At 37.0% G+C, this 25,889-nt stretch overlaps 1 protein-coding gene across 37 annotated transcripts in view; it reads right to left on the minus strand.

Annotated features, from left to right (window-relative positions):
- The window catches only part of cacna1ab (calcium channel, voltage-dependent, P/Q type, alpha 1A subunit, b), a 123,050-nt gene that overhangs the window by 92,643 nt on the left and 4,518 nt on the right, over positions 1-25,889 (minus strand). For all 37 annotated transcript variants that reach the window (XM_026275439.1, XM_026275450.1, XM_026275445.1 and 34 more), the window contains exon 3: positions 5,374-5,640. In XM_026275439.1, the coding sequence (XP_026131224.1) occupies positions 5,374-5,640 (267 nt within the window). The remainder of the gene's footprint in view (positions 1-5,373; positions 5,641-25,889) is intronic.

Here is a 25,889-nt window from a genome sequence, read left to right on the forward strand (position 1 = left end):
GTGAGTAAATGATGACATTTATGGGTGAACTATCCCTTTAAATACCCCCACATTTTGAATATTGTCCAATATGCTACTTAAATATGAAGTATCACTAGAGATCTTGACAATGGGCGCTAATAGCACAGTTAAACTCTTATTTCAAATCACAGTCTTAAATCTACTGAGATCCAATCAGCTGTCGCCAGGGGCCAACCAGGAGTCTCAATGTGGTTTAGCAAAGCATTGTGGGAGCTCTCACAATACAACAACTGCAAAAAGGTTATGATCCCAAAGCTTTCTTGAACTTGCTACCTTTAACAGAGGGGCAACAGCATCAGCAGGACAACAAAATTAATAATAAAAATAAAAATAAATCATCATTTTGTATTCATAAAAAAAAGACCTTTAAACAGCCGAGGGTACCTAAAGGTTATGGCAATAAGGAAGGAAATGTCCAACTGGGAAGCAAAAAAAGAGCATTTCAATATGAATATGTGTGGGAGTGTGTGATAGCACTAAGAGAGAAAGAGAGGAAGTGTGTATGTTTGTGTCCATGAGGGTTACACAATAAACACTGTCACTGTGAAGTGCATTGTGACGTATTCCTTACTCTTTTGAGTAACACTCTGATGCACTCATACACACACAGACCATTAGATGCTTCTTCTGCTCAAACTATCTTGTATCCCTTCAAGTCTGCACTGCAGCAGAGTGCCAGATTGTGTTCTCTAGCCAAAGAAAAGCAATGGATTTAGTGTCTGGTATCTGGCATGCGTGTGTGGATGTGTAAGTGTGTGTGTATCCGTTTCTTGTGTGTCTGCATGATTGCACACTAGAGCGTGAATGTCCCACATGGTGCGTGCGTGTGCTGCCATAGGCTGGTGCTGAGTTCTGGCCCGGTTCCTTTTTCCTTTGGTCTCCTGAGGAGACTTATCCTACAGAACAGGTGTCACTTTTAGCTGCCACAGTCCATGTGTGTGTTTGTGTGTTTGATGCCACAGGCTGTTTCGCCCTACCAAGTCTCCACTCACCCAGCAATGATCCATCCACTGTATGTTACTGCTGATGCACAATGTCCATTCAGCTTGTACAGGAGGCCACAGTGTGAAACCAGCCTAGATATTTACAAACCCCTGTTCTTGTGTTAAAGTGCCCCTATTATACCTTTTCGACTATTACCTTTCATGCAGTGTGTCATGTAGCTCATGTAAACTATCTGCAAAGTTGTGAAGCCGACAGTGCATGATAGATAAAGTTTTGTCTGTCAAAAAAAGAGTCGGCTCGCAATTGCCTAAACGAGTTGTCCGAAATTTGAATCTTATTCTGTTACAGCTCTACGTCACAAAGTTACACCTTTGCATAATGTCCGCCCACATTTTAGGTCGCCAAGTTGCCTGCCCACAAACACAGTAACATTTCTGTGTGGTTAACATCATTTCCAGAAGATGCTGTTTCCTACGCTGTGAGAGTACATTTGTTTGATCACATCTCATAATTACCACAAACTTGTCAACGCTTGACACTTACCACTGAACAATGTCCTGCTCCAGTCGCACTTGTGAATCAGTCTCATGTCGATCAGCCAGTTTAACCATTTTATCATGAGACTGCTGCTTGCTACAATCCATACCATCTATTTCATTTATTGACAAGTCTCCAGGGCTGTCATTCTGTCATGGACGTTTTGTTTCGGACACTCGCTGTATGCAGTAGACCAATCCAGAGCAGCTCTGAACCAATCACAAAGGATTGCGCCTTCTGACCAATCACAGCAGTGAGGGCTCACGGAAAGGAGGGGTTTGGAGAGACTGATTCTTTGAACTGTTTCGCACGAGTCATTTATAAATAATTTAGCAATAAGGTCAAATTAAATCAATTTTCTGAGAAAACTAACGTTTTTTGACCTTGCATCCATGTAAACCTGTTTTAGGAGACTAATAATACAATATTAGCAACCTTAAAAATGGCAAAATAGGGGCACTTTAAAACACGCGATCACTAACTTACGTGAAATGAGTTAGTAAAATTAACTTACGATATTGAAAGCAGGACTTAAAAGGTCAAAGGGAAACATGTCTAGGATACATTTTACCACCAAAAAAACAAAAAAAACAAAAAAAACAAACGACATTCATTAGAAAATAAAATGTATTTTGCAAAAAATAAATGTGAAACATTAATTTGCATGAAGAAAATTATATCAATTTTTCATTCCAATAAGATATGCTGTATTTGTAAATATTCATTATATACAACCAAATTTTCCTCCAAAATTGTCCTTAACATTTCTCCTTTGAATCCAATGAATAGATTTTACTATAAAGTCCCTTAGTGGGTGCACATTACCAGGCCCTGGACAAAGTTCCTAACTGTCCCCAAATGTACAGTAATTCCAAATATTCAGAGTATTTTTCTTGAAAAATGTAGTAAAATTATGTTTTTAATTAATAATATTATATTAAAAGTAGTACAACAGACACTGTCATATGAACACATTTATGTAAAAAAAACTGTGGTCTTTTTAAAAAGTCTCTTATGTCCAAAAAACACTGCCAAAAAATAGTAATATTGTAAAATATTATTTCAATTTAAAATATCTGTTTAATATTAATATATTTTTAAACCTATTTCTGTGAACGCAAAGCTAAATTTTGAGCCGTATTACTCCAGTCTTCAGTGTCACATAAAAAAATGATCAATGCTGAAAACAGTTGTGTTGTTTAATATTTTGGGGATACAGTAAGACATTTTTTTTCAGGATTTTTTGATGAATAGAATGTTCAAAGAACAGCATTTATTTGAAATGGAACTGTTTCATAACATTAAAAATGTCTTTACTGAAATTTAATGTGGCCTTATAAGCCTCAAACATTTTAAAACTGAATGCCTCTTAAAGACAATAATAAATCCCTGATCTTAAAATAAGACCATGAGCTTGGCCTCTACAATACTATCTTTGGCCGAATAGCTACAAATCTGTTTCACTTGCATCACACATGCATGCACTCATTCAAACATACGCATCCAAAGGGACAAAATTGCATGTACCTCTCCAAAACCCTCTTTTTCCGTTCTTTTACAGTTTCCTCTCACATGCTCATGCCCAGTGAGTCCAACAGAACCACAGGAAGCACAACCACCATACAGACAACAGAGAGAACGAGCAGATGGTCTGAGAGAATCAGAGAGAGAGACAGAAAGATGGCAAAAGGAAAGGGGAGGCGTAGGAGCATGAGTATGAAGGATTTTTTTTTTCTGGAACTCATACAATCAAAGACCTTATAAACTCATCATTCCGACAGAGTATTTTTAAACCATCTAACACCACTACCACAGCACTGCTTTACCAAACCATTAGCACTCCGATGGAAAAACGACTCATAAACAGCAAGCCAACAAACTGAGCTAAGGAGACTTTCCAACAGGAAAGTTCTGCTGCTGAAGAAAACCAAAAGGTGATCCGGCAGGACTGTGATCCCAGTTCTTGAATAACCTTTATAGGGCTTTTAAAACTCAACAGAAAGTTACATATGACAACTTTCCAAGAAATGGAGTATGTATTACTAATAATATTCTGCCTCTGTAACAGTACAGCTAATATTACAGAGAACTTAACACATGGCAGTCTGCCAGTCACGACAGAAGAACTGATTTAAAGTCTATAAAAGTTACTATTGCATTACTGTGATCTTTCTGCATAAGCGTATGTGTGTGTGTGTATAATACATTATATAGATATAATTCATTAAATCCATGTAATTTTGTAAATGACAATAAGCAATAAAGAATACAAGATATAAGAAAATCTGAAATGGATAGTTCACCCAAAAAATATTCAGTTTTCTCTGGGAAACACAAAAGCATATTTTGAAGCATGTCTCATTTCCATACAATGAAAGTCAGTGAAGTCCAAACATCTCTGTTCTGCATAATTTAAATTATTCCATAAACTGTCGCTTCAAAGTGTACTTTAGTTCCTTAATGTCTTCAAACTATATGTTTTTTTTATGTGCACTACCATCTTTCAACATTCACTACTATGCATTTTCATGTGTTCTGGACCATCATCTCAAATCTGACTGAATCACAAATAAATGCAGTTCACTCAACAATGTACATACAGTATTAAAAAGCACTGAGTTTTGGGTATTCACTTTCTCCAGGCCACCATCAATCATCTCTCTGTCTGTTCCTCCTGCTTTGCTTTTGCTCCACACTGCAAGGCTCCGCTAAAGCACATATGCTGACATCAGCAGCCCCCTCTACACTCACACCAGCACTCAAACAGTCTCTCGTGCACTCCACCAATCCCGACCAGCGGGAAACCACGCACACCCACACAGCCTCAGACCTCTGAACACAAACCTATACACAGAACACATACAGTACTTACACATGGATATGAGAAAACAAATGCACATCAGGCCTATATCCACAGGGATGGGGAATTAACCTAGCCCATCCTGAAAGCCACCCCCTCTCTATTGGGTACAGTACTGGGGTAGTAAGATTTATAGAAAATTTACATAAGGGTGGGGTACAATCATTTTATAATAATATTAATTCCCTAAATACTTTAAGAAGAGCATCTATAGATCAGCAGTAATGGAAAAGCATGCTCAAAATGTCTACATTAGCTTTTTCTGAACAGGTCTGGCTCATCCAAAAAGTTAATCCCACACTAGCACCCTGACTCATGATTATCTTAAATGGTAGCACCATTGCACTTTTATATGTACCATGATACTGAATGTTTTATTTATCTTGGTATTTACATGCAACTTTAAGGTATTTGAAAGAACGGTATATGGAAATGGTATTTGTCTCAAAATCTAAATCAAATGGTAATATTTTTTAAAATAAAGGTTCCAAAAGAGGGTTTTCACAGCGGTCCTATAGAAGAACTATTTCCGTTTCCACAAAGAACATTTCAGTGAACAGTTCTTAAAATAACAAGTATGAAAAGAATGATCTAAAGCACCTCTTACAATATAAAGAACCTTTTGTAAATTTGAAAGGTTTCATGGATATTCTTTACTGAACTATAAGGCTTTATTTTTAAGAGCGTATAGTAGGCTACTTTTTGTAATTATTTTATTTTATTTCATTTTTTTTTTGTATGGGCAACCCTGTAGAGAAAGCTGGTGCCGTGACTGTTGCTGAGCATTTTGAAATTAACTAAAACTAATGATAAACAACCACATAGCTTTTGAATAACAATAACATGCCTTGTGATTATTCATAATAATTTAAATGCATAATTAACAACTTACTTTACAGAAGAAATGAGGAAGCAGGAGCCATTAAAAGATCCCATCACCAGCATATAACATATAACAGATCTGTACCTGTTCCTATGGTCCCTTGCGTTTGGGTTTATTAAAAGGATATGGCCATTCAGTGATCTTTTTGGCGAATTTTCTAATTATGTTGTCTTCACTGAAGAGAAACAGAGAGCGGTTGACCGTCAGGCAGTTCTGTCGGACCGGGATCGGGTTGTAGATGGCCATGGTCCGGGCTCTCTGGGCCATCGATTGCTTGTACATCCTTTGGGCCCCTGGCGGGCCGCCCTGCCTGCTCCCGCCGCGGCCGGGTCCCCCCTGACCGGGGCCCCCGCCACCATACCTGGCCGGCACTTCGTCTCCGAACCGAGCCATTCTGTAGACACCAAACGCCAATCGTTACGAAGCAGCCGAGAAGGGGGTGATGTCTCAGGGTGACAACACCACATTCCACCCCATCCGCCTCAGCACAGAGCACACAGACATTCAGATCTGATCTTCATGGCTAAGAAATGTCCATCATAAAGCACCAAACAAGATCAGTGGATGGGGGAATGTGTGTGAGAGTGTGTCAGAGCCAAAAAAGGGACTCAGATAACGAGATTGATGGATGGATAGATGGAGTATGTCCTTTTCAGTGATGCAGTCAGCTCAACAAATAGTCAAACATAAACAGATAAAATGTCGACGGATTATCTTCCCCAGGAGGGTGGGATCCACATTTTAAGAAGTATTTCCCGTCTCAACAGCTCGGTGTGGGTCGACTTGCCATTTGCAAGGTGTACATACAAATCCTTTTAGCATAACTGCATTAATACATTACATGTAAATTGGCATCAACTGCATCAGGTTAATGTGTCTTTCTCAGTTGCATTATCGTTTTTATCTCACATCCACAAGACAGTTATATAGAAAAGAAAAATGGTGAAACCCTTTAAATAATTAATTTATTTCTGTGGTATCCGCAATGTTTGGTATAGGCTACTGTGGTAATATTCAGCCTCCCCTCCGCCAAACTCTCGAATTACTCTCGTAAATGCAGACGACGGGGCTTCCCCAAAAAATCCACACCTCGGTGACATTTGTTGATTTTAGTAATTTAAGTTTATTAGCTTTTTTGCAGCCATATCGGTCCAATAGGGTGGGCGTGAGCGCGCGCTGGGAAAACAAAAAACACCATGTCAAGATATAATGGTGATCTCTCGCGGTTTCTCCCTCAATTCCTCACTAAAACAATTATCATCTATACTCCAGAACTCGTAGAGAGATCCGAGACGCGAAAAAGTCGACGGTAGTCGTTGTAAGGAGCATCATCAGTTTTGGAGAGGCGCTGGAGCGCGTGAATTGAAGCTCGAACTCGCATCTTCTGTGGTAACCGAGAGGAACCGAGAGGCACCCATTGCCTGGAGTACCCCAAAATGCTCCTCTTCGTTTTTTCCCTGTCGCCTTAGTGGAAAACGATCGGTTATTTTGGCTTTAAAAGTTAAATTTTTGTCGACGCGAGGTCTTGAGCGCGATCCTCCTCAGATCATCTGGCGGGTTTTGAGCATCTGATCAATTTAACGCTCGTGCTCAAGCCTTGCAGCACATGACGCGCGTCCCCGTAGCGATTCGCTTATCCTCCAGCTCACTCCTCCTTATGGCCAAGACGAGACTCAAACGAGCACTGCGTGCCATTTTGCTTCTTCTCTCAAACTGTGTGAGACGACATTTTTTCCGAAGACGATAGACTGATTCATATCTCTCAATACGTATTGTGTCATAAACCTTGCCGGAAAAGGGAATGTATACTTGTTTTCCAAGTATGGATTTGTGGGGACTTTACAGTGTCCTTGTTACAAATATAAAATGTTACTATAATTAATCCCTACAGTAAAAATCGTGTTACATTAAAGGTAAAAAAAAAATTAACGGTGGTTACTAGTACATACATTAAAACATTAAGGCATAGAATTCTGGTAATTATATTTTTATGTAGGTCAATACGTAATATAATACTAATACTCAAATCTTTTGGAGTAGTTAATATATATAAATGCATAGATAAAAAAAGTGGTATAATATAATCCATATGATCCACTTCCCAGCACCTGTAACAAAACCCCTTTAAAAAAATAAACACTAAATTAATGCTATAAACATATTATATAAAAAGTATTATGAATGCAACATAAAACACTCCATTGTACGCCACTTTCAAAGGTTTGGAATCAGTGAGAATTTTTTTAATTTATTTATTTATTTATTTATCTTTGCATTGTCACACACACACACACACACACACACACACACACACACACACACACACACACACACATATATATATATATAAATTGCCAACTGTAAACTTTAATTATAGAAACATTTAATCCTGATCATGCTTTTACAAAAATATGCAGCAGAACTGTTTTCAACAAATGTTTTCATGAGCAGCAAATCATAGCATTTGAGTGATTCCTGAAGGATCATGTGACACTAAAGACTTAGTAATGGGTGCTGAAATTGTAGCTCTGCCATAACATGATTATGTTTTTACTGTTTTTTTTTTTTTACAATTACTGTTTTTACTGCTTTATTCATGAAATAAATGTGGCATTACATCTTCAAAGTCATTAAAAAATACCAACCCTAAACTTTTAAACTGTAGTGTATATTACTAATAAAAGAGTTAAAGTTTTTAAATAAAACTTAAACAAACATGATAGTTTACAGTGTATGTAGCTTTAATTGAGTTTTTACATATTATACATTTAATAAACACATAATTTCTGTGGGTAAATGATTTCTTTCTTTATTTACAATGTTTAGAAGTAAAATTTTGTATTTTAAAATTCCCAAATAACCAAATAATTTTTTTTACATAACAGTGCAATGTGATCTTCTCTCTCAGAGCAGACAGTTTGCAGCCTGAAAAGACACTCAGGAGAGAGTGTGTGTCCTAAAAACACTCTGCTCATATCATGCCCATCTGTCCACCTGGCACCAGCCTCTGAAATGCCTTTGGTTGCTAATTCCCTGGGTTTACTCTCCAGCTAAACTTGCTGAGAAAACGTGTCTGAATTCCATCTGAAGACAGCTGGTGGCATACTAAAGGGCTGTGAACTGAATTTGGGAATGTTCTGTTTGAAAGCAATCGCTATACTGTATTTGCTGTGAAAATCAACGGCCGTTGTCCATGGTGCTGAAACAGCAATTTCCCCCTACACTGAGACTGCGCTATCCGTGGTCCTGAAATCAAAAGACGAACTCTGTATCAGAAATAAAGCAGTGCAGGTACAGCATGATTAGTCAGCGCACTTGTTCTGGGAGCTTTTGTGTCAAGCCGCCCATAATAATGCAATAAAAGGGGAGGATTCCCGCTGAGGAGGTGGAGTGGTTGTCCTAGTAGTGGGCGAGCGTGAGTGTTGGTAAGGGGCGTGGATGCGCAGTCCATAGCATATCTGCCGGAGTGCCTTGTGTAATGCAACAAAGATGATGAGCCTCCGCGTTGAGAGACATGGTTAATTAAGGCCTAATGCATTCACTTGGGGAGACAATTTGACAAAAGGTTTTGTAATGCACAGCACAGAGGGGAGAGAGAGAGAGAGAGAGAGAGAGAGAGAGAGAGAGAGAAATCACCATTGCAGCACGCACATACAGTAGGTGACTATTCACTGCTAGTCTTCAGCAAAACCATTTTAGAATTCCTTTCTGAGCTCTTTGTTCTTGTACGGTTCAGTTTTTGATATTTGCATCATAACCAGTTCAGATGTGACAAATACAACATAAAAAAAAATCAGTGTTTATATATCTTGTGTGCATTCTCTGCAGCATGTGTGTGTGTATATGTAACAGCATGCTATGTGTTCCTGTGTTTCTGGCTGAGCCGTGAGACTGAGTCGTGCTGGGGCCCTGATGTGCACCATTGTCATTCAGACCGCGTTCACACGGCAACCCTGCAGGAAGCACCCAGTGCTCCCCCGCATTCTCTCTCTCTCCCTCTGGCTTCATTTTTGCTCTCTCTCCCCTGCCTGCTCCTCTCCTTATTTGTTTCATCCTTCCACTTCCTCTCTCTCGACACCCATCTAGCCTCAAGTACAGCAAGAAACAGAGGGAATGGATCAGAATGTATGTGAAAAGGAAGATGGGAATGTAAATATGTGTGCATTTTTTTAGAATGGAAAGACATATAACTCTCTAACCCCCTGCTCACTAAGCTCTGGCCCTTCAGGAATATTCAGAGTTACCAGATGGTGTTTTGGCTGCGCATAGAGTAAAGCATGATAACCCTTATTTCTACCAAAAGCAAGCGGTAAGCATCGGAACCAATAGGAAAGTCAACCCTCTACTGTTATAAAACAAAGTGTTAGTTTGTGTGTAATATTAATTAACAACATGTTCTTATGGGACTAGTTCACTAAAAAATAAATATTTACTGAAAATGTACTGATCTTCAGGCAATCCAGAAAGATGAGTTTTTTTCATCGATTTGGAGAAATTTTGCATTACATAACTTGTTCATCAATGGATCCTCTGTAGTTAATGGGTCATCACAATATACACATGACTCCAGTCATCATTAAGACATTTGTAACTTCAAAGTGTTGCTTTCAGCAAAAATGCAAGTCGTCTATCCATAACAGTGCTTTCTCCAGTAAAAAAGACATCTTGTCTGAATCAGGAGAGAAATATGCATAGATCATGAACCATTTACAAATGAAAAGAATCCAGTTTCAGTTCAGTGAGACGACAACAGGGGATGGACTTTTTCACTGAAGGAACCATTATATGATTACTCTTCACTTCACAAGATGGTAATTGATGGACTGGAGTTGCATAGATTACTTGTGAATTATTGCAGTGCTTTTATCAGCTGTTTGAACTTTCATTCTGACAGCACCCATTTACTGCAGAACAAGTGATGTACTGTAATGCTAAATTTCTCCAAATCTGCTCTAATGAAGAATCAAACTCATCTACATCTTAGACAGCAAATGTTCATTTTAGTGTGAACAACTCCTTTAAATAAGGGTTAGGGTAAAGCATAGGGTTTGGTTTATGGTTGACTCCATGTAAATGTGTAACAGACGATATAAAAATAAAGTGTTACAACTTTTCACAAACATACAAAGAAACACAAAGTAACACACTGAATTAAATATGCAATAGTATTGTCTTGTAAAACGTACTCCAATTATCAGATAGAAACAGTTGGAATGCTGAGCCACTAGTCATGATGACACTGTTATTTATATCACCTTCCACAAGCATTTTCATACCTATGGGATTAAAAAATGACTGAAATAAGTCAAACAGCATGTAGGCACATGAAAATGCATAGAAAACCACCACCTGCCAAGAACACATGAGTCTCTGAGCAATAAAGAGTGCATATGCAGAGACAGAGGGTGGGGCTACTATATTTAAACCAGGCTAGTGCAATAGATTCATCCTCAGCTTATCTCGGTGTATGGCAGCAGGAGGTGTGTGTAACCCCTTTACAGGCTGACTCAAGAGGTTAGAATATGCTCACTACTGCTTTGTGACTGCAAAACATTAGAAAGTACCTCATTCACCCACAACGAGAACAAATGCCCCAGCTTGGAGCTGCCAATCAAAGGAATCAGATTTGACAAGACTACACTTGTGGCAATGGATGCTGTCATTATAATCCCAGGAACAAGTTGCTCTTATGAAGTGCAATAGTTTAACCCAAACTTCGCTCTGATGCACTGACAAAAAGATCTGTGTTTAAGGCAAATACAGTGGCACAAATAAGTATTAGACACTTAGGACACCTATAAAAATGCATTACATAAAAAAATAAAATATCAAACAGAGTATCACCTGCAAATACATTTTTAAATTTTTTTGCTATATTTGCAAATACTTTTAACATAATAATCTACTTTTATAGTGACTATATAAAGTCATGAAACATCCAAAAATTTGTGTCAAACATACAGTTTTCAAATATAATTTATCTTAATTAACATAAGCATTACATCTGTTGTTTTAAAAATATAGCAAATATTAATATTGCAAATACGAATTTGTATATGAATTAATAGAATGTGTATATATTATAATACAGTATATTAAATTATATATTATATACATTTATTATAATTATTAACACTTTTAATTTAAACTATTAATTATTATATACATACACTTATATTTAACAAAATAAAATAACTAATTTGATTAACTTTTTCAGTATGTTCATGCTCTGTCAAATATATGGCCTGTATATATATATATATATATATATATATATATATATATATATATATATATATATATATATATATATATATATATATATATATATATATATATGTTCGTGTGTCTACTGCATATACCTGTGTGTGTCAGGTAATCTGCGCTTGAGTTTTAAAGCTGAGCAAGTGTTGAGTTCTGTCCAGAAAATGATTCAATACTTAATGATTCATAAACCTAAATAATTCATAGCAGCCATGCATATTAGCCCAGCTCTCATTATTAAACTTTGATCTGTTTAACTCTCTGCAGCATCTCCAAGTGTAAGTATGATCAAGTGGATGTGTTTTCCCAATAAAAGTGAAACCAAAACAAAAATAAAACCAAACCTGTATGCCTTTCTATTTCTGTGGAATAAAAAAGACGATATTTAAAATGAAAGAATAAAGTCATACAGGTTTGAAATAACAAAAGGGTGTTGAATAAATGATGATAGAACTTGTGGGTGAATGATCACTTATATACATACAACTTTGACATTTACTAATACATAATACAATAAAAATCATGAAAATTTATATTTAACAAACTAGCAAGGAACAGCTGTATTTTTACCAGCTAACATTAACAAAGATTGATGAATACTGCAAGACTGATAAATTCCGTAGATATATTGCTCATCTATAATAGGACCTTATTGTAAAAATAGTGCTACCAAAAATGTATATACATGTACATTACTGTATACTACAGATATTAAATTATATAAAGGATCTTGTCTGTATCTGTTTCAGTTCTCAGACCAATAAGGTTAAATGGATGGAGTCTTCAGAGAGAGAATTCATGAGTGGGGAGGGAGGATGATAGGGAGGGAGGGATAAAAAGTGACAGAGAGAGGAATGGGAGAGGATGGGAGAAGAGCCACAGTAATTAGGAGATTGGTCTTTTTTGGCTGTTCTGTGTGTTTGCAGAGGGACTGAGTGTGTATTAATTGATGAACTGATTGATGAGTGGGTATGGAGAGAGAGAGCGAGAGGTGGAGAAAGCGAATAGAGGGGTGAGACTGCACTGCTGGCCTCAGCTAATGGCGAAGACTTAAGACTGTTGTAGAGTAAGCAGTCTACTCAAAAGAATCAGCACTTACACACATGCGCAAGCAGACACTCACTCACTCACTCACACACACACACACACGCGCACACTGAGAGTCTGAACACACTATATGCACACAAAAACATCTAGAATAAAAATACACATGCATTTAAACTAAATTGGCACAGTCCAGATGAAGTCAGTGAAGCTTAACAGCCACATGACTCAACTCCCTGATGAAATAAAGGCCCTTCTGACCCTCCGACAACATCCAGGATGCTTGAAATGATCATGGAGTCAACGGGACGGAGTCAGCAGTGACCGATGATCTTCTCTTATCTCACACATATGCAAGGATGAATTTTATTATAGAGTATGAATTAAAAAAAATAGCTAGGGTTAATTTTCATTTCATGGCAACTGTACTTTCTTTAGTAAGGCCAGAAAGAATGAATGCAACCTATACTCACTAACAAAGGAAAGTTATACACCATAAATTGTATCCTCATTCAGTCTTTAAAGGGATAGTTCACCCATAAATGAAAAATCGGTTGCACTTTATTTTACAGTACGTGTACTAACATGTACTTATAGTGTACTTACAGTGTATTTATCTAAGAAAGTTCTGGTAATACAAGGTAAATACATGGGGTAGGGTTGGGTTTAGGGGTAGGTTCAGGGTTAGTACCTAGTTATTACATAGTTATTGTAATTACTATAATAAGTACATAGTATGTACATGAGGAACAGGACTGTAAAATAAAGTGCTACCGAAAATTCTGTCATTAATTACTCCTACGTACATACCCTCATGTCCTTCTAAACCCATAAGAACTCCGTTCATCTCAAATTAAGATATTTTTGATGCATTCTGAGAGCTCTCTGACCCTCCCATAGATAGCAATGTAATTAACAGGATCAAATTCCAGAAATGTAGCAAGGAGATCAGTAAAACAATCCTTGTGACATCAGAGGTTCAACTATACTATTATGAAGCTATGAGAATACTTTTTGTATGCAAAGAAAACAAAATTATTTATTACTTTATTCAGCAATTTATCTCCTCCGCATCACCCTGCCTCCATTTATAGAGTATCCACTGAACGCAAACAGCATACACTGTTCTGTGTCAGCTGCAGCACTCAGATACGTTTATTTACACTTTGATATGAACAGAAATAACTTATCCGAATGGTGCGACTGACACAGAACAGCGTATGCTGTTTGCTGGTTGTTCCAAACCTGTATGACTTTCCTCTGTAGAACACAAGGAAGATATTTTGACAGCTTTAGGTTCCATTGAATTCCTTAGTATTATTGTAAATACAAAAAAATACTATGGAGGACCCAGTTGGTTACCAACATTCTTCAAAATATCTTCCTTGTGTTTCATAGAACAAAGAAACACAAAGGGGTCTGCAATGACATGAGGGTGAGTAAATGATTTTCATTTTAGGGTGATCTATCACTTTAACAATAATGTTTATGTGGCATTTGCGCTGAGACTGGCACTGATATGCTGCCAAAATGGGCCACTGCAATCCACAACAGGGAACGGGAGAAAAATAACATAGGAGGTGTGAACATGAATGCAGAGTCGTTCAATCCGTCATACTCTTTTAATTCCTAATCTGAGTGTGACAACTCTTTGACAGAAGAGGGTGAAAGATTTAAGCAAAAACTAGGAGGTCAAGATATGGTTAGTTAACCAGGCACTGCTGCCAGATGTCATATATACACCATCTGGAGCTAAAAAGCATTTTTCTTTTGATATTTATAGGTTTAAAATTTGCATCATTTCAGTTTTTTTATATATATTTTTTATGATATATTACATATTTTTTTATATATTTTAAAATATAGCTATTATTTCATTATGGACTAGTAGATTTTTAACCAGAATAAATGCATCATATTCAAAGTAAATGACGTAAATGCTGACGATTCATGTGGTTCAAAAGAATAGACAGCACTGCAGACTAAAAGAGAGAAAATGAAAAGAGCATATTACTGGCAGGAAATGATTTTAAAAGCAGGAGGTGTGATCAGAGGTGGATGGGAAGTTATGAGTAAGCAGGAGAGATGGTGAATGAGTCTGGCCAAGAGCACTGCGTCCACGTCAGCCCATCGATCCCTCCATCCATTTCTCCATCCCTCTTCCCTCCATCCTTCCTTTTTTCCATCCATCCATGCATCTAGCCAGTGTGCTGAGCGTTCGTTTTTTCCTGCTCCTGCAAATGGCAAATCAGCCCTGATTCATCACTGAGGGACTTTCAATTAAAGTGAAAACACTTGGCGAGAGAGGAGGAGGAGGAGTCAGGAGATCTGAGTTAGAGAAAGATGGAAATGAAAAGGGAGGGGAAAGGAGAGGGAAGGAAGTATATTTGTGTGTGTGTGTGCACCATGCATCAGTGTCCTCCCGGTCTAAATTATTCTGAGTGCTTAAATTAAGATAAAATCAAAATGGACTCAATTTGCTTCCTAAAAATTATTTTCCTGTGAACAATTAATAAAAGGGACTTGAATTACATGAAATTAAATGAAAACTGAATTCTTTGTTAATTAAAATGCAAAATAGGAGTATCCAAAAGGATATACAACTTAAATAGGAATTTGAACTCAAATAAAACTGAAATTCAACAAAATGACAAATGGAATGATCAGTGGCTAAACAGAAAGATAGAATGATAGATGGATAGATAGATGGATGGATAGGGATAGATAGAACAATAGATAGAATGATAGAATGACAGACAGACAGAATGATAGAACAATAGAGACAGACAGACAGACAGACAGATAGAGGAAGACAAGGCAAGGAAAGGCAAAAAATAAAATGAGTGGGACAGAGAGAAAAGATTCATAATAAGGCCTATTTTCAGTGTCCTTGTTCAGAGAAAGCAAGAATATGAAGCAGGTGGGGATAAAAACCCTGATTTTACTACAGGCTGCAGCAAATACACCGCAAACTGAGAGCTTGTGTAAGCGTGTAGCATGGATGGATGTGTTTAGCAAAGACACTGTATTAGGTACAGACTTTTGTTGGCATACCATTTTATTTGAGGGTAAGAGAAACAGAAAAGGTACATGTTTCTGTTTTGTTCTCAAAGGGTTTGTGCTCACGAGCATGCCGTTTTCTTGGCTTATGACTTAAGGCTTATGATGAAACAACTAGTTAAATGTCTTTGTCACACACACACACACACACACACACACACACACACACACACACAAATCAGCTTTTATGCTTTTCATAGTGAGATTGCCTTACTACTGACTCACCTATTCTATGCGTCACATTTAAGAGAGGAAATCATACGGCTTTGGAACAACACAAGGGAGCAAATGATGACAGATTATACATTTTTGGTGAACAATCCCATTGACATTTGCTTTGTTTCTATTGCGCTGATATCCTCTTTTGTTTGCATTTGCCATCCGCACTCTGCTGCATCTCATTTCCACTGGTGCCGTTAGGACAGCGTAAATCACACTTTCTGAGCGTTTCATTGAGAAAAGAGCTGAGCTCAATCTGGCAGCAAGCCAATCAGGGAGAGTGACCCTGAGAAGACATGTGAGCGATGGGACGCATGGCTACTCAGACAGGCTGGAGCACTTAACGGTGATGCTAGTCAGAACAGAACACTGGTGACATGGTGGCTGCTGGGAATACTGTACTGTATATAAACACTACTGCTTTTCATCAAATACAAACCTGAGAGCTGCAGTTTCTGATAACTTGATTCAGATGATGAGATAATGGACTGGAACTAAAAAGAAAAAAAAGGTAAAAAATAACCAAATGGTGCTTGTGATAGAGCTATAAATAACTGTGGCATGCACAGAAGGAGCCTTACAGTTTTAGCTCACAAAAAAAAAAACACATTCTGAAAGAACAGTTAAACCAGTTGAAAGAGAGACCCTATTGAAAGTTTTGAAGCATGACTGGTTGCTTAGGACCAGCACATGACCAGCTTAATTCAACTCATGACCAGCTCAAACCAGCAGTCATGCTTCAAAACATACCTAACCAGCAAATGCTGCTTTTTTCAACAGGGGGAAAAAAATCTCATTTTGAAGTAAATTATCTCTGCTAGAAATCTTAAAATGTGCCTTTTTTGGATCTTCCATTGGGACAATGATCCAAAATAAACATCAAAATCAACACAAAAATGGGGTTACTGAGCATAAAATAAGACATCATTTTAGCCAAGAATTCACATAATGTTTCTCATAACTCTGTACTTCAGCTATATTTGATCAAATGCACATTTCCATTCTTTTGCTTGGACTGAACAGCAACAGCAGCTATGCTAATTTCATCTCTATTTGCTTCTCTGTTTCTTCCACGAAACTTGCATCCTGAGGCAACTAGGGATCACACAAGCTTCAGTCTGGATCCAAACCTTACGAAGATCTGAGATGACCGAACACCTGAGAAGAGATGAAGCCAAACCCCCAGAGGATCTCAGATAATGCTAACCCTGGAACAACATATAAAACTACCAAATTGTGCTTTTTTTGCAACATTTAATCTCTGTCTGTTCGATTCCGTGTAATTTGGAAGTAAATGCATGGTCCTTACTGTACAGTAAAATTTTCGGTGAAGCTGTGTTGTAATAATTAGTATCATGAAAAGTACTATGCAAATAAACTTGAAACTTGAAATTTAGGTTCTGTCATGGCCATCCTAGTTCTCTGACCTAAGCCCTATAAAAAATTAGCAAGGTGAACTTATGTTCCAACATAAACCAGGGAAACTGTAAGATCTGGAGAGGTTCTGTTGGAAGAATGATCTCTGATCTATTGCCAGGTGATCTCCAACCTCATCTGGCAGAGGGTGACTCTGTTATCTGTAAACAATGCAAATTTTCACAGCCTTCTTTTCTCAAATTCACTAAGGGGGCTTAAGTGTGTATATGTGCCAATGGCAATGAAAGTCATCTTAAAACAGATAAATAAAAACTTAATTTAGTTAAATAAACATTAACTGAAATAAAACTTAGTATTAATGGTTTCTTTCTCATTTTTGATTAATCTAAAGTACTTAACTAAACTAAAGCTAACAACTGAAAATGTATAAATCCTATGTAGTTAATTTAACAAAAACTGAAATAACAGAAAATAAATCAAAAACACATTAGATGACTAAAACTTTAACTAATATTAAAATGTAAATTAACACATCACTGGTAAGGAGGACTTGGAATATATTTGTGACCCTGGACCACAAAACCAGTCATAAGGGTACATTTTTCAATATAATGAGATTTATACCTCATCTGAAAGCCAAATAAACAAGCTTTCTATTGATGTATGGTTGGTTAGGATATGACACTATTTGACCGATATATAACTATTTGAAATATCTATTTTATTTCCTTTAAATCGCCTTTACAGTTGTCCAAATGAAGTTATTAGCAATGCATATTACTAATCACAAATTAAGTTTTAATATATTTAATATTTTAAAAAATATATAATATTTTGGGCATAAAATACAAATCTATAATCTTGACCCAAACAATGTATTTTTGGCTATTGCTACAAATATACTCCAGCAACTTTATTTTGTGGTCCAGGGTCACATTTATGAAGTACTATAGAAATTAAAAATACCTTTAGGATGCTTTCTTTTGGATTAGCACAAAATCAACACCCACTGTCATTCAGTGGAAAACAGTAGGACAGATATAACACTAAATCTTTAATTTTGCGTTCCATAGAAGTAAACACAGGTTTGGAATGACACGAAGGTGAACACCCTATACACAGCATGAGTGACATAAGATGTTAGTGGAATCCTCGCCTTCTACAGCTTTCAACTGCACAGGGATCAGAGAGAATTCAGGAACAGCATATGGCAACCATACTGATTAAATCCATTCAATCAAACTGATAGACAGAGCCTGCCAACACTAGTTCTAACACTACTGCTTTAATAATCATCATCACAATGTTATTTGTCGAGGCTTAGAGCAAGAGAGTGGGCGAGAGACAGAGAGGAGCAAGTGCGTGAGTATGTGTATCAAGATGGGAGATCCCCTCAGCTGTGGGTGATTACAGGGTGACAAAACAGTAGGTGGGGCTGCAGAAACCTAACAGCACTGTCCTGCAGTGCCGCCATGCGTCTGGTATTGAAAGACCAGGCAAAAGACGTATCTACTGTAGGTCGAACAGCTCCACCTACTGTACTGCTCATGGCAGGTATATTTTGAAATGAAACAAATTCAATATAATATAACATAAATATAATTCTATAATTATATATATATATATATATATATATATATATATATATATATATATATATATATATATATATATATATAATTGTAAATACAGATTTACAATTACAGTTACAATTACATGATTACAATTTTCAGTTTTAACTACACATTAGTTCTTTTTTTACTCTACATAATGCACACACATACACACACACACATTTTTGTGAAAAGTGGGACATCCCATAGGTGTAATGGTTTTTATACTGTAGAAACTTTATTTTCTATGGCCCTTCACCAACCCTACACCTAAACCTAACCCTCACAGGAAACTTTGTGCATTTTTACTTTCTCAAACAAACTAATTCTGTATGATTTATAAGCGTTTTGAAAAATGGGGACATGGGTTATGCCCTCATAAGTCACCCTCTTCTTGTAATACCTGTGCCATACCCATGTCATTATAGAGTTGTATCCTGATATGTCACAAAAACAAGAGCACACACACACACACACACACACACACACACACACAAACAACAAATTGTGCAGTGATATAACAAGCTTTCAATGAACAACACAACGTTCCTTTGTTACTAGTTATAAAAGTGACATTTTTTAATTAGAAACTTATGTTTGGGCTCATGCGTTTAACTTTCAAACTGAGATTTGAATTTTACTCCAAAAATGTGTTCTTGAACACATCCCTACACCTAACCTTAACCATGAGTGATCCCTAAAATCAGAGGAAATTATAGATTAATGACACTGATGTACAAGCACCAAACAGTGATTTTAAGCATAAACTGCACAAAATCTATCTTCTAAAATCTAATCATCAAATCTGATTGGTTAATCACAATGTTGTTTCAGGGATAAAAAAGATGTTGTCCCAGGAACATGTCTCACTTGGTAAAATCAGGTTCTGCTACCCTGTTAGAAGCTTAAAGAAAAAAAAAAGTACAAATTTGAATCCAGTTCATATGCTCATATTCAGTGCGGTGGAATATTTTGCCCACGAGAGGGCAGCAACTTTAGTATTATGTCAAGTCATGACCGTCTAGAAAAATCGTGATGACAAAATGAATTAAGAACATTGGAAATTAATAGATCAGTCTCTGAATAAGAGAGGGAAGTAAAGCATTGTCATAAAGAAATTATTTATGACATAATATCCATCGAGAAGATTGCTGTGAGCGTGTTAGCCTCCCAGCACCTATTTTCCTAGTCTTATACTTGCTTAATGATAGAACACTTTTTTATAGAAAAATGGCTATACAATAGCAAGATTTTTTGCCTTTAAAATTCTCTAATACACATGTGTAGTTAATGCTAACATAAATATGACATGGCTATCCACAGTTTATTTGACACCTAAAAATAAGCAATGCATTGGTAATAAAGAATTTGAAATAAAAAGTATATCGAGTATTTGTTTTATGTGAAAATAAACTTCTACATACACCATAAATAACACTAATATTTACCTTCAGCAGACTGTTTTATGCACCCCATAAAAACAAAAAATCATGTGTGTGTATTGTACAAATTTTTATCCATGATTTACTGAAGAGGAAAAGGAAGTCTGAATGGGTGTGAGTAAGGGTCAGACTGTCCAGACCCCCAGAGCAGATTTTTGCTCGCCCTGCTGTGACCTTTGGTCTGAAAGCAGATGGAATGGGCTCTCTGGCTTCATTAGCATCTAAATAGCTCAGAGGAATGACAGAGGACAGAGATAAAATAAGGTGAGTTATGCGCTACAGACATGAATAACAGGAGATACACAAAGACACACAAACATAGATAGAACTTTTCCGCAATTGAGTTGTATTAGTTTTCACAAACTACAAAATAATGTATTTTTAGGAATGTTTTTGGCCAAAATATCATAATCCATAATAATGCTTCCTCCAGTGAAAAAATAAATCCCATGGTCTGTTGTCCTCTCACATCATAATCCACTGATATTTATCTTGTAAACAGTGCCTGATCTGTATTTCTCTCCTAATTCAAATGAGACGACTTTTACTGGAGAAAGCAACATTATAGATAGAGGACTTCTTTAAAGTTAAAAACATCTTAATTATGGATTTGTTTCTCACAAACATGTGGCTTTTCACTTCACAAGACTTTAACTGATGGACAGAGTTATGTGGATTATTTGTTATATGTTTTTATCAGCTGTTTGGACTCCTTTGATGGCACACATTCACTGCAGAGGATACATTGGTGAGCAAGTGTTGTAATTTTAAATTTCTCCAAATCAGTTCTGATGAAGCAACAATCTCATTTACATCTTGGATGGCCTGTAGGGGAGTAAATAAATTTTTTTTAATAAACTTTTACTTTAAGTAGACACTTAAACAGACTCTAGAAACAAACCAAATGTACATTCAAATCAGCCGTAGGATCAGACTGTCAAACCAGTTCTGCTTTCTCTTTTACAGACCCGCACATCGCAAACTCATCTCTGAGATTCCTTACAGGAAGACAGTATGGCACAAATGCATAATTGAGATGCAGGAGGTGCAGTCTCAGGATCAGAGAACACTGTGGTTTGACAGGGTTCCCAGGTATAATAAATTATGCTCAAAAACAAGACAGTGCATTGGTTTACGACACAGACCAATAAATTGCAATAGTGAATTTGCACACTATTCGGATCCAGCCAGGTAATTATGTAGAGTAATGAATCTAATGCAGAGACATAGTTGCATGAAAACTGCTGAGGTGTATTTGGAAATTCAGTAACAACAGGGTTTAAAACGTCAGAAATTACGATTTCCCAACCACACAAGAAAGCAATCAATACAAACGCACACAGGCATTGGAGAAACTAGGTCCTAAGGGATGCCTCTGTCTGGAACAGTTCTCCAATGCATGGCAATCAGCCAGATTGATTCAAGATAAAAAAGGAGATTAGAGAAGAGAGTTGGAAAAGGGGGACCAAAGGAAAAAAGAAAGGAGGGATGGAGGGCAAGATGAAAAGGGAAATCAGAAAGAACCAAAGATAAACCAAGTGGTTCAGTGTTAAAAAGGAAACTAAGCTGTCTTGCCATCTGTTCTCATTGGTCTTAATGCTAAGAAAGACTGAAACTGTTTCACTCCTTCCACTTTCCATTTCACAAATCCTATTTTTTCACCCAAAAATGAAAATAGTGTCATTAATGACTCACCCTCATGTCATTCCAAACCTTTAAGACCTCCGTTCACCTTCAAAACACAGTTTAAGATATTTTAGATTTAGTCTGACAGCTTTCTGTCCCTCCATTGAAAATGTAAGTACGCTATACTGTCCATGTCCAGAAAGGTAATAAAAAACATAAAGTAGTCCATGTGACATCAGAGGGTCAGTTATAATTTGTTGAAGCATCGAAAATACATTTTGGTCCAAAAATAACAAAAACTACGACTTTATTCAGCATTGTCTTCTCTTCTGGGTCTGTTGTGAGAGAGTTCACTACAGTGTAGTGATGTCCGGTTCGTGAACGAATCACTCGATGTAACCGGTTCTTCTTGAAACAGTTCACTAAAGCTGAATCATTTGAAAGGGTTCGCGTCTCCAATAAGCATTAATCCACATCTTCACATCTTCCATCTTAAGCTGTTAACTTTGTTAACGTGGCTGACACTCCCTCTGAGTTAAACTAAAACAATATCCCTGAGTAATTCCTTTACTCAAACAGTAGACTGACTGAACTGCTGTGAAGAGAGAACTGAAGATGAACACCAAGCCGAGCCAGATAACGAACGAAAGATTGACTCATTCTCGAGTCAAGAACCAGTTGCATCGGTTTTCAGAACACCAGTACAATGAACCGAGAATCATTTCTGTCGGACGAGTCCGATTAGATAACCGAGGAGCTGATGATAACTGCGCATGCATAATTCAGCGTGAAGCAGGATGACACACAGCGCGTCTGAACCGAACTGGTCCTTTTGGGGATTGATTCTGAACTGATTCTGTGCCAATGTTATGAGCACGGGTAAACCTAAGGCTTGAATCAAGGGCAATCATCGCCAATGACGTCATTACGTTGAGTGCAAAAGAACCAGTGAACCATTTTTTTCAACCAGTTTATTGAATCGAACTGTCCGAAAGAACCAGTTTGCGGAAAAGAACTGAACTTCCAATTACTGGTGATCAGAAATCATGCATGAAACGTCATTCTTAAAACACTGAGCTCAAGTTAAGAGAATTTCACTCCCATCTTCTTGCACGTTTTACCTATTCCACTGCCCGTGTTACATCTTTGTCAAAACAAAAGCACTGTGTGAATGAGACCTAGCACTAAATTTATGGTCCTACACAGAGCGCGTCACACGTGTGATTTGATCTTTCTTTCTTCTGTACTGTTATCACCAGCTTTTTCTATGTGATTTGACCGTTCGCCCACACGCAAATGCCACATCAGGTCACCAAAACCAAACATTTTTTTAAATGCCTGCCAGGGTGTGGATTTTCAAAAACGGTTACAGTGTTATCGTGTAGACAGCAAAACCTGTATTTTTGACTTGACGTCGGAGCCTGTGCTATTATCTCCACCCACTGGAAAGACTTCTGATTGGCCAACATGGCTTTACGGTTAAGATTATATCACCACCTGTTGGTTTGGCATGCTCTTGATAGTGCTTATTGGCATGCGTTTGCATTTTAATGTGAACAGAGATTTTTTTTTTTTTTTTTACGGAGGTTAACATACCCATGTATGTGTGGAAATGGCCTAAGTGTGAGGAGTTGGGGTGGAGGAGGGATGCCGAAAAACTGTCAAAGGATAGAGGTAAGTAGACTACATAAATATACTTATTGTGCTAGTTAGGATGATTAGCTAAACGATTAACACCTTGCCATATTGGTTGATTGGTTGATCATGCTCTTCCTGAACCTTGTTAACAAAACGTCTTTTGACTTCTGTTGTTCTGTGTTTAAAAACCCAATTGTAATGATATTTTCTAACTCTTCCAGAAACAGTTTGCATCTTCATGTTTTCATTAAAACATTATTTAGTATGTTTATTAAGCCTTTTTCCCTTGGAGAGCGTCACATGCTACACAACAGCTGATTACTATCCTTATACAGACATTTGTTCTGCTGTGGCCTGTCTTGAAACCACTGCATCATTGTTTAAACTTGTGAATAAAAAGAATGAAATAATATCTGACTGCTAACATAAAACACACTGCCACAGCCTACCATAAATCTTGCTCTGCAATTCTGCATATCATCTTTTCTGTCAACTGTGCATGAAAATCAACAACAATTAACTGTTGAGCATGTGATGTATTGTTTCCCACAGCTGTGATTCATGCACAGGTTTATGCTGCCTCTGTGAATTGAAAAAGCTTGGAAAACACTTTTGTGATATATATATATATATATATATATATATATATATATATATATATATATATATATATATATATATATATATATAGTATAAAGCTCTTCAAATACGAATTTACTACCACACAATTGTTGCCCACCCAAGCACAAAAGTGGTTTTCCCCTGAACAAAGCACAAAAAATATTTCATCTTATCATTGGTATCCCACTGTAAATCTCTTCTTTTTTTTCTCTCTGTATGTCACAATAACCATCTCCTATTATTTAACTTACTCATTCTGTTCTTTCTAAATCTTGAACTCAAATTTTACTCAAGTCCATTAGATCTACTTATTTCAAGGGAAGTGCAGCCATGCATCCACTGAAATCACTGTGGAACAAGTTTGTTAAATCTAAAAATGTTTGCAGATGCAACTTAGTTTGATGTGAATGTATTGCTGAATGCAGTGACATTCAGATATTTTTAATGGTCTCACCATATCAAAATATTGCATATCAAACAAAAGAAACGCTACAATTCAAAAGTTTTGGGTCAGTAAGTTTTATGTAAAATTCATTACTTTTATTCAGCAAGGACACAATAAATTAGGTGACAGATATTTTTTAAAATAAAAATATATATTTAATATAAATGCTGTTTTTATTTAATGTATTTGTTTAAATTGTTATTCATCCCAAATCTTTGGAAAAATAAAACAGCAGCCAATCAGCAGCAAATCAGCATATCCGAATGATTTCGAGATGACTCAGACCCATCATGCACCCTCGCACCTGTAACGTCACATTCCACAAATCACCTCAGTCTCTCTGCCTTGAATCAGCACTTTAGTTCATTACGGCCTTGGTAATACTAAAAAGCCATTTTTATGGGTGCTAAAAAAAGCATGACTACCCTATTTATGTGGCTTAGTTCTCTAAACAGAAACTGTGGAAGTGTCCGCTCGAAAACTGCCCCCTTGTCACGTTGCCCACTGATCCATTCGCACTTGCTGCCAAGTGTCTCTATATAAGTCTGTGTGTGTGTGATTATGAGTGTTTGTATGTGTCTGCACAGTCTATATGTAATGTTTTGATTTTATAGCCTCTCGTTCTAAATCTACAGTAAATAGGATACACTGAAATAGGATTTGAAGTAATCTACAGTACAGACAAGGCGGAAGGATGTGGGACACAGATGAAGGGATGAAAAAGAGATACAATACACAGCTTAGAGACACAAGGTTTTCTTGTCTATTTAAGAGGCTGTTTTAATATAGCACTGCTCTAATTGAGAACGTGTGAGAGACATACCCCGTGTTTATGAAAGACACAGAGCACAAGGCAGTGGCAGGAGAATGTGTGAAAGAGAAAAATAAATAAATGAATAAATAAATGCGTGTCTTATTCACTGTCTGTGTGTGTGTGTGTGTGTGTGTGTGTGTGCACGTATACAACTATCTTTCTGAGGGCAGAAACGTTATAAGTTTTAGACCATCGAAGTGAGGACAATCTTGTAAAGTGAGGACATTTTGGCCGGTTCTCACTTTAAAAGCCTGTTTGAGGGTCGAGACCTGGTTTGGGGGTCAGGTTACAGTTGGGTAAAGGTTCGATTTAGGGTAAGAGTTTTGGTCAGGCACATAGTTCTGATGGGTAGGTTTAGGATAAGGAGCTAGAGATTGCATTGTATCAATGTATGTCCTCACAAAGATAGCTATACATAGTTGTGTGTGTGTGTGTGTGTGTGTGTTTGTTTGTGCATTTATCTCCCTCTCTGCTTTGTGA

The sequence above is a fragment of the Carassius auratus genome, chromosome 11 (genome assembly GCF_003368295.1).
Source record: "Carassius auratus strain Wakin chromosome 11, ASM336829v1, whole genome shotgun sequence".
NCBI lineage: Eukaryota > Metazoa > Chordata > Actinopteri > Cypriniformes > Cyprinidae > Carassius > Carassius auratus.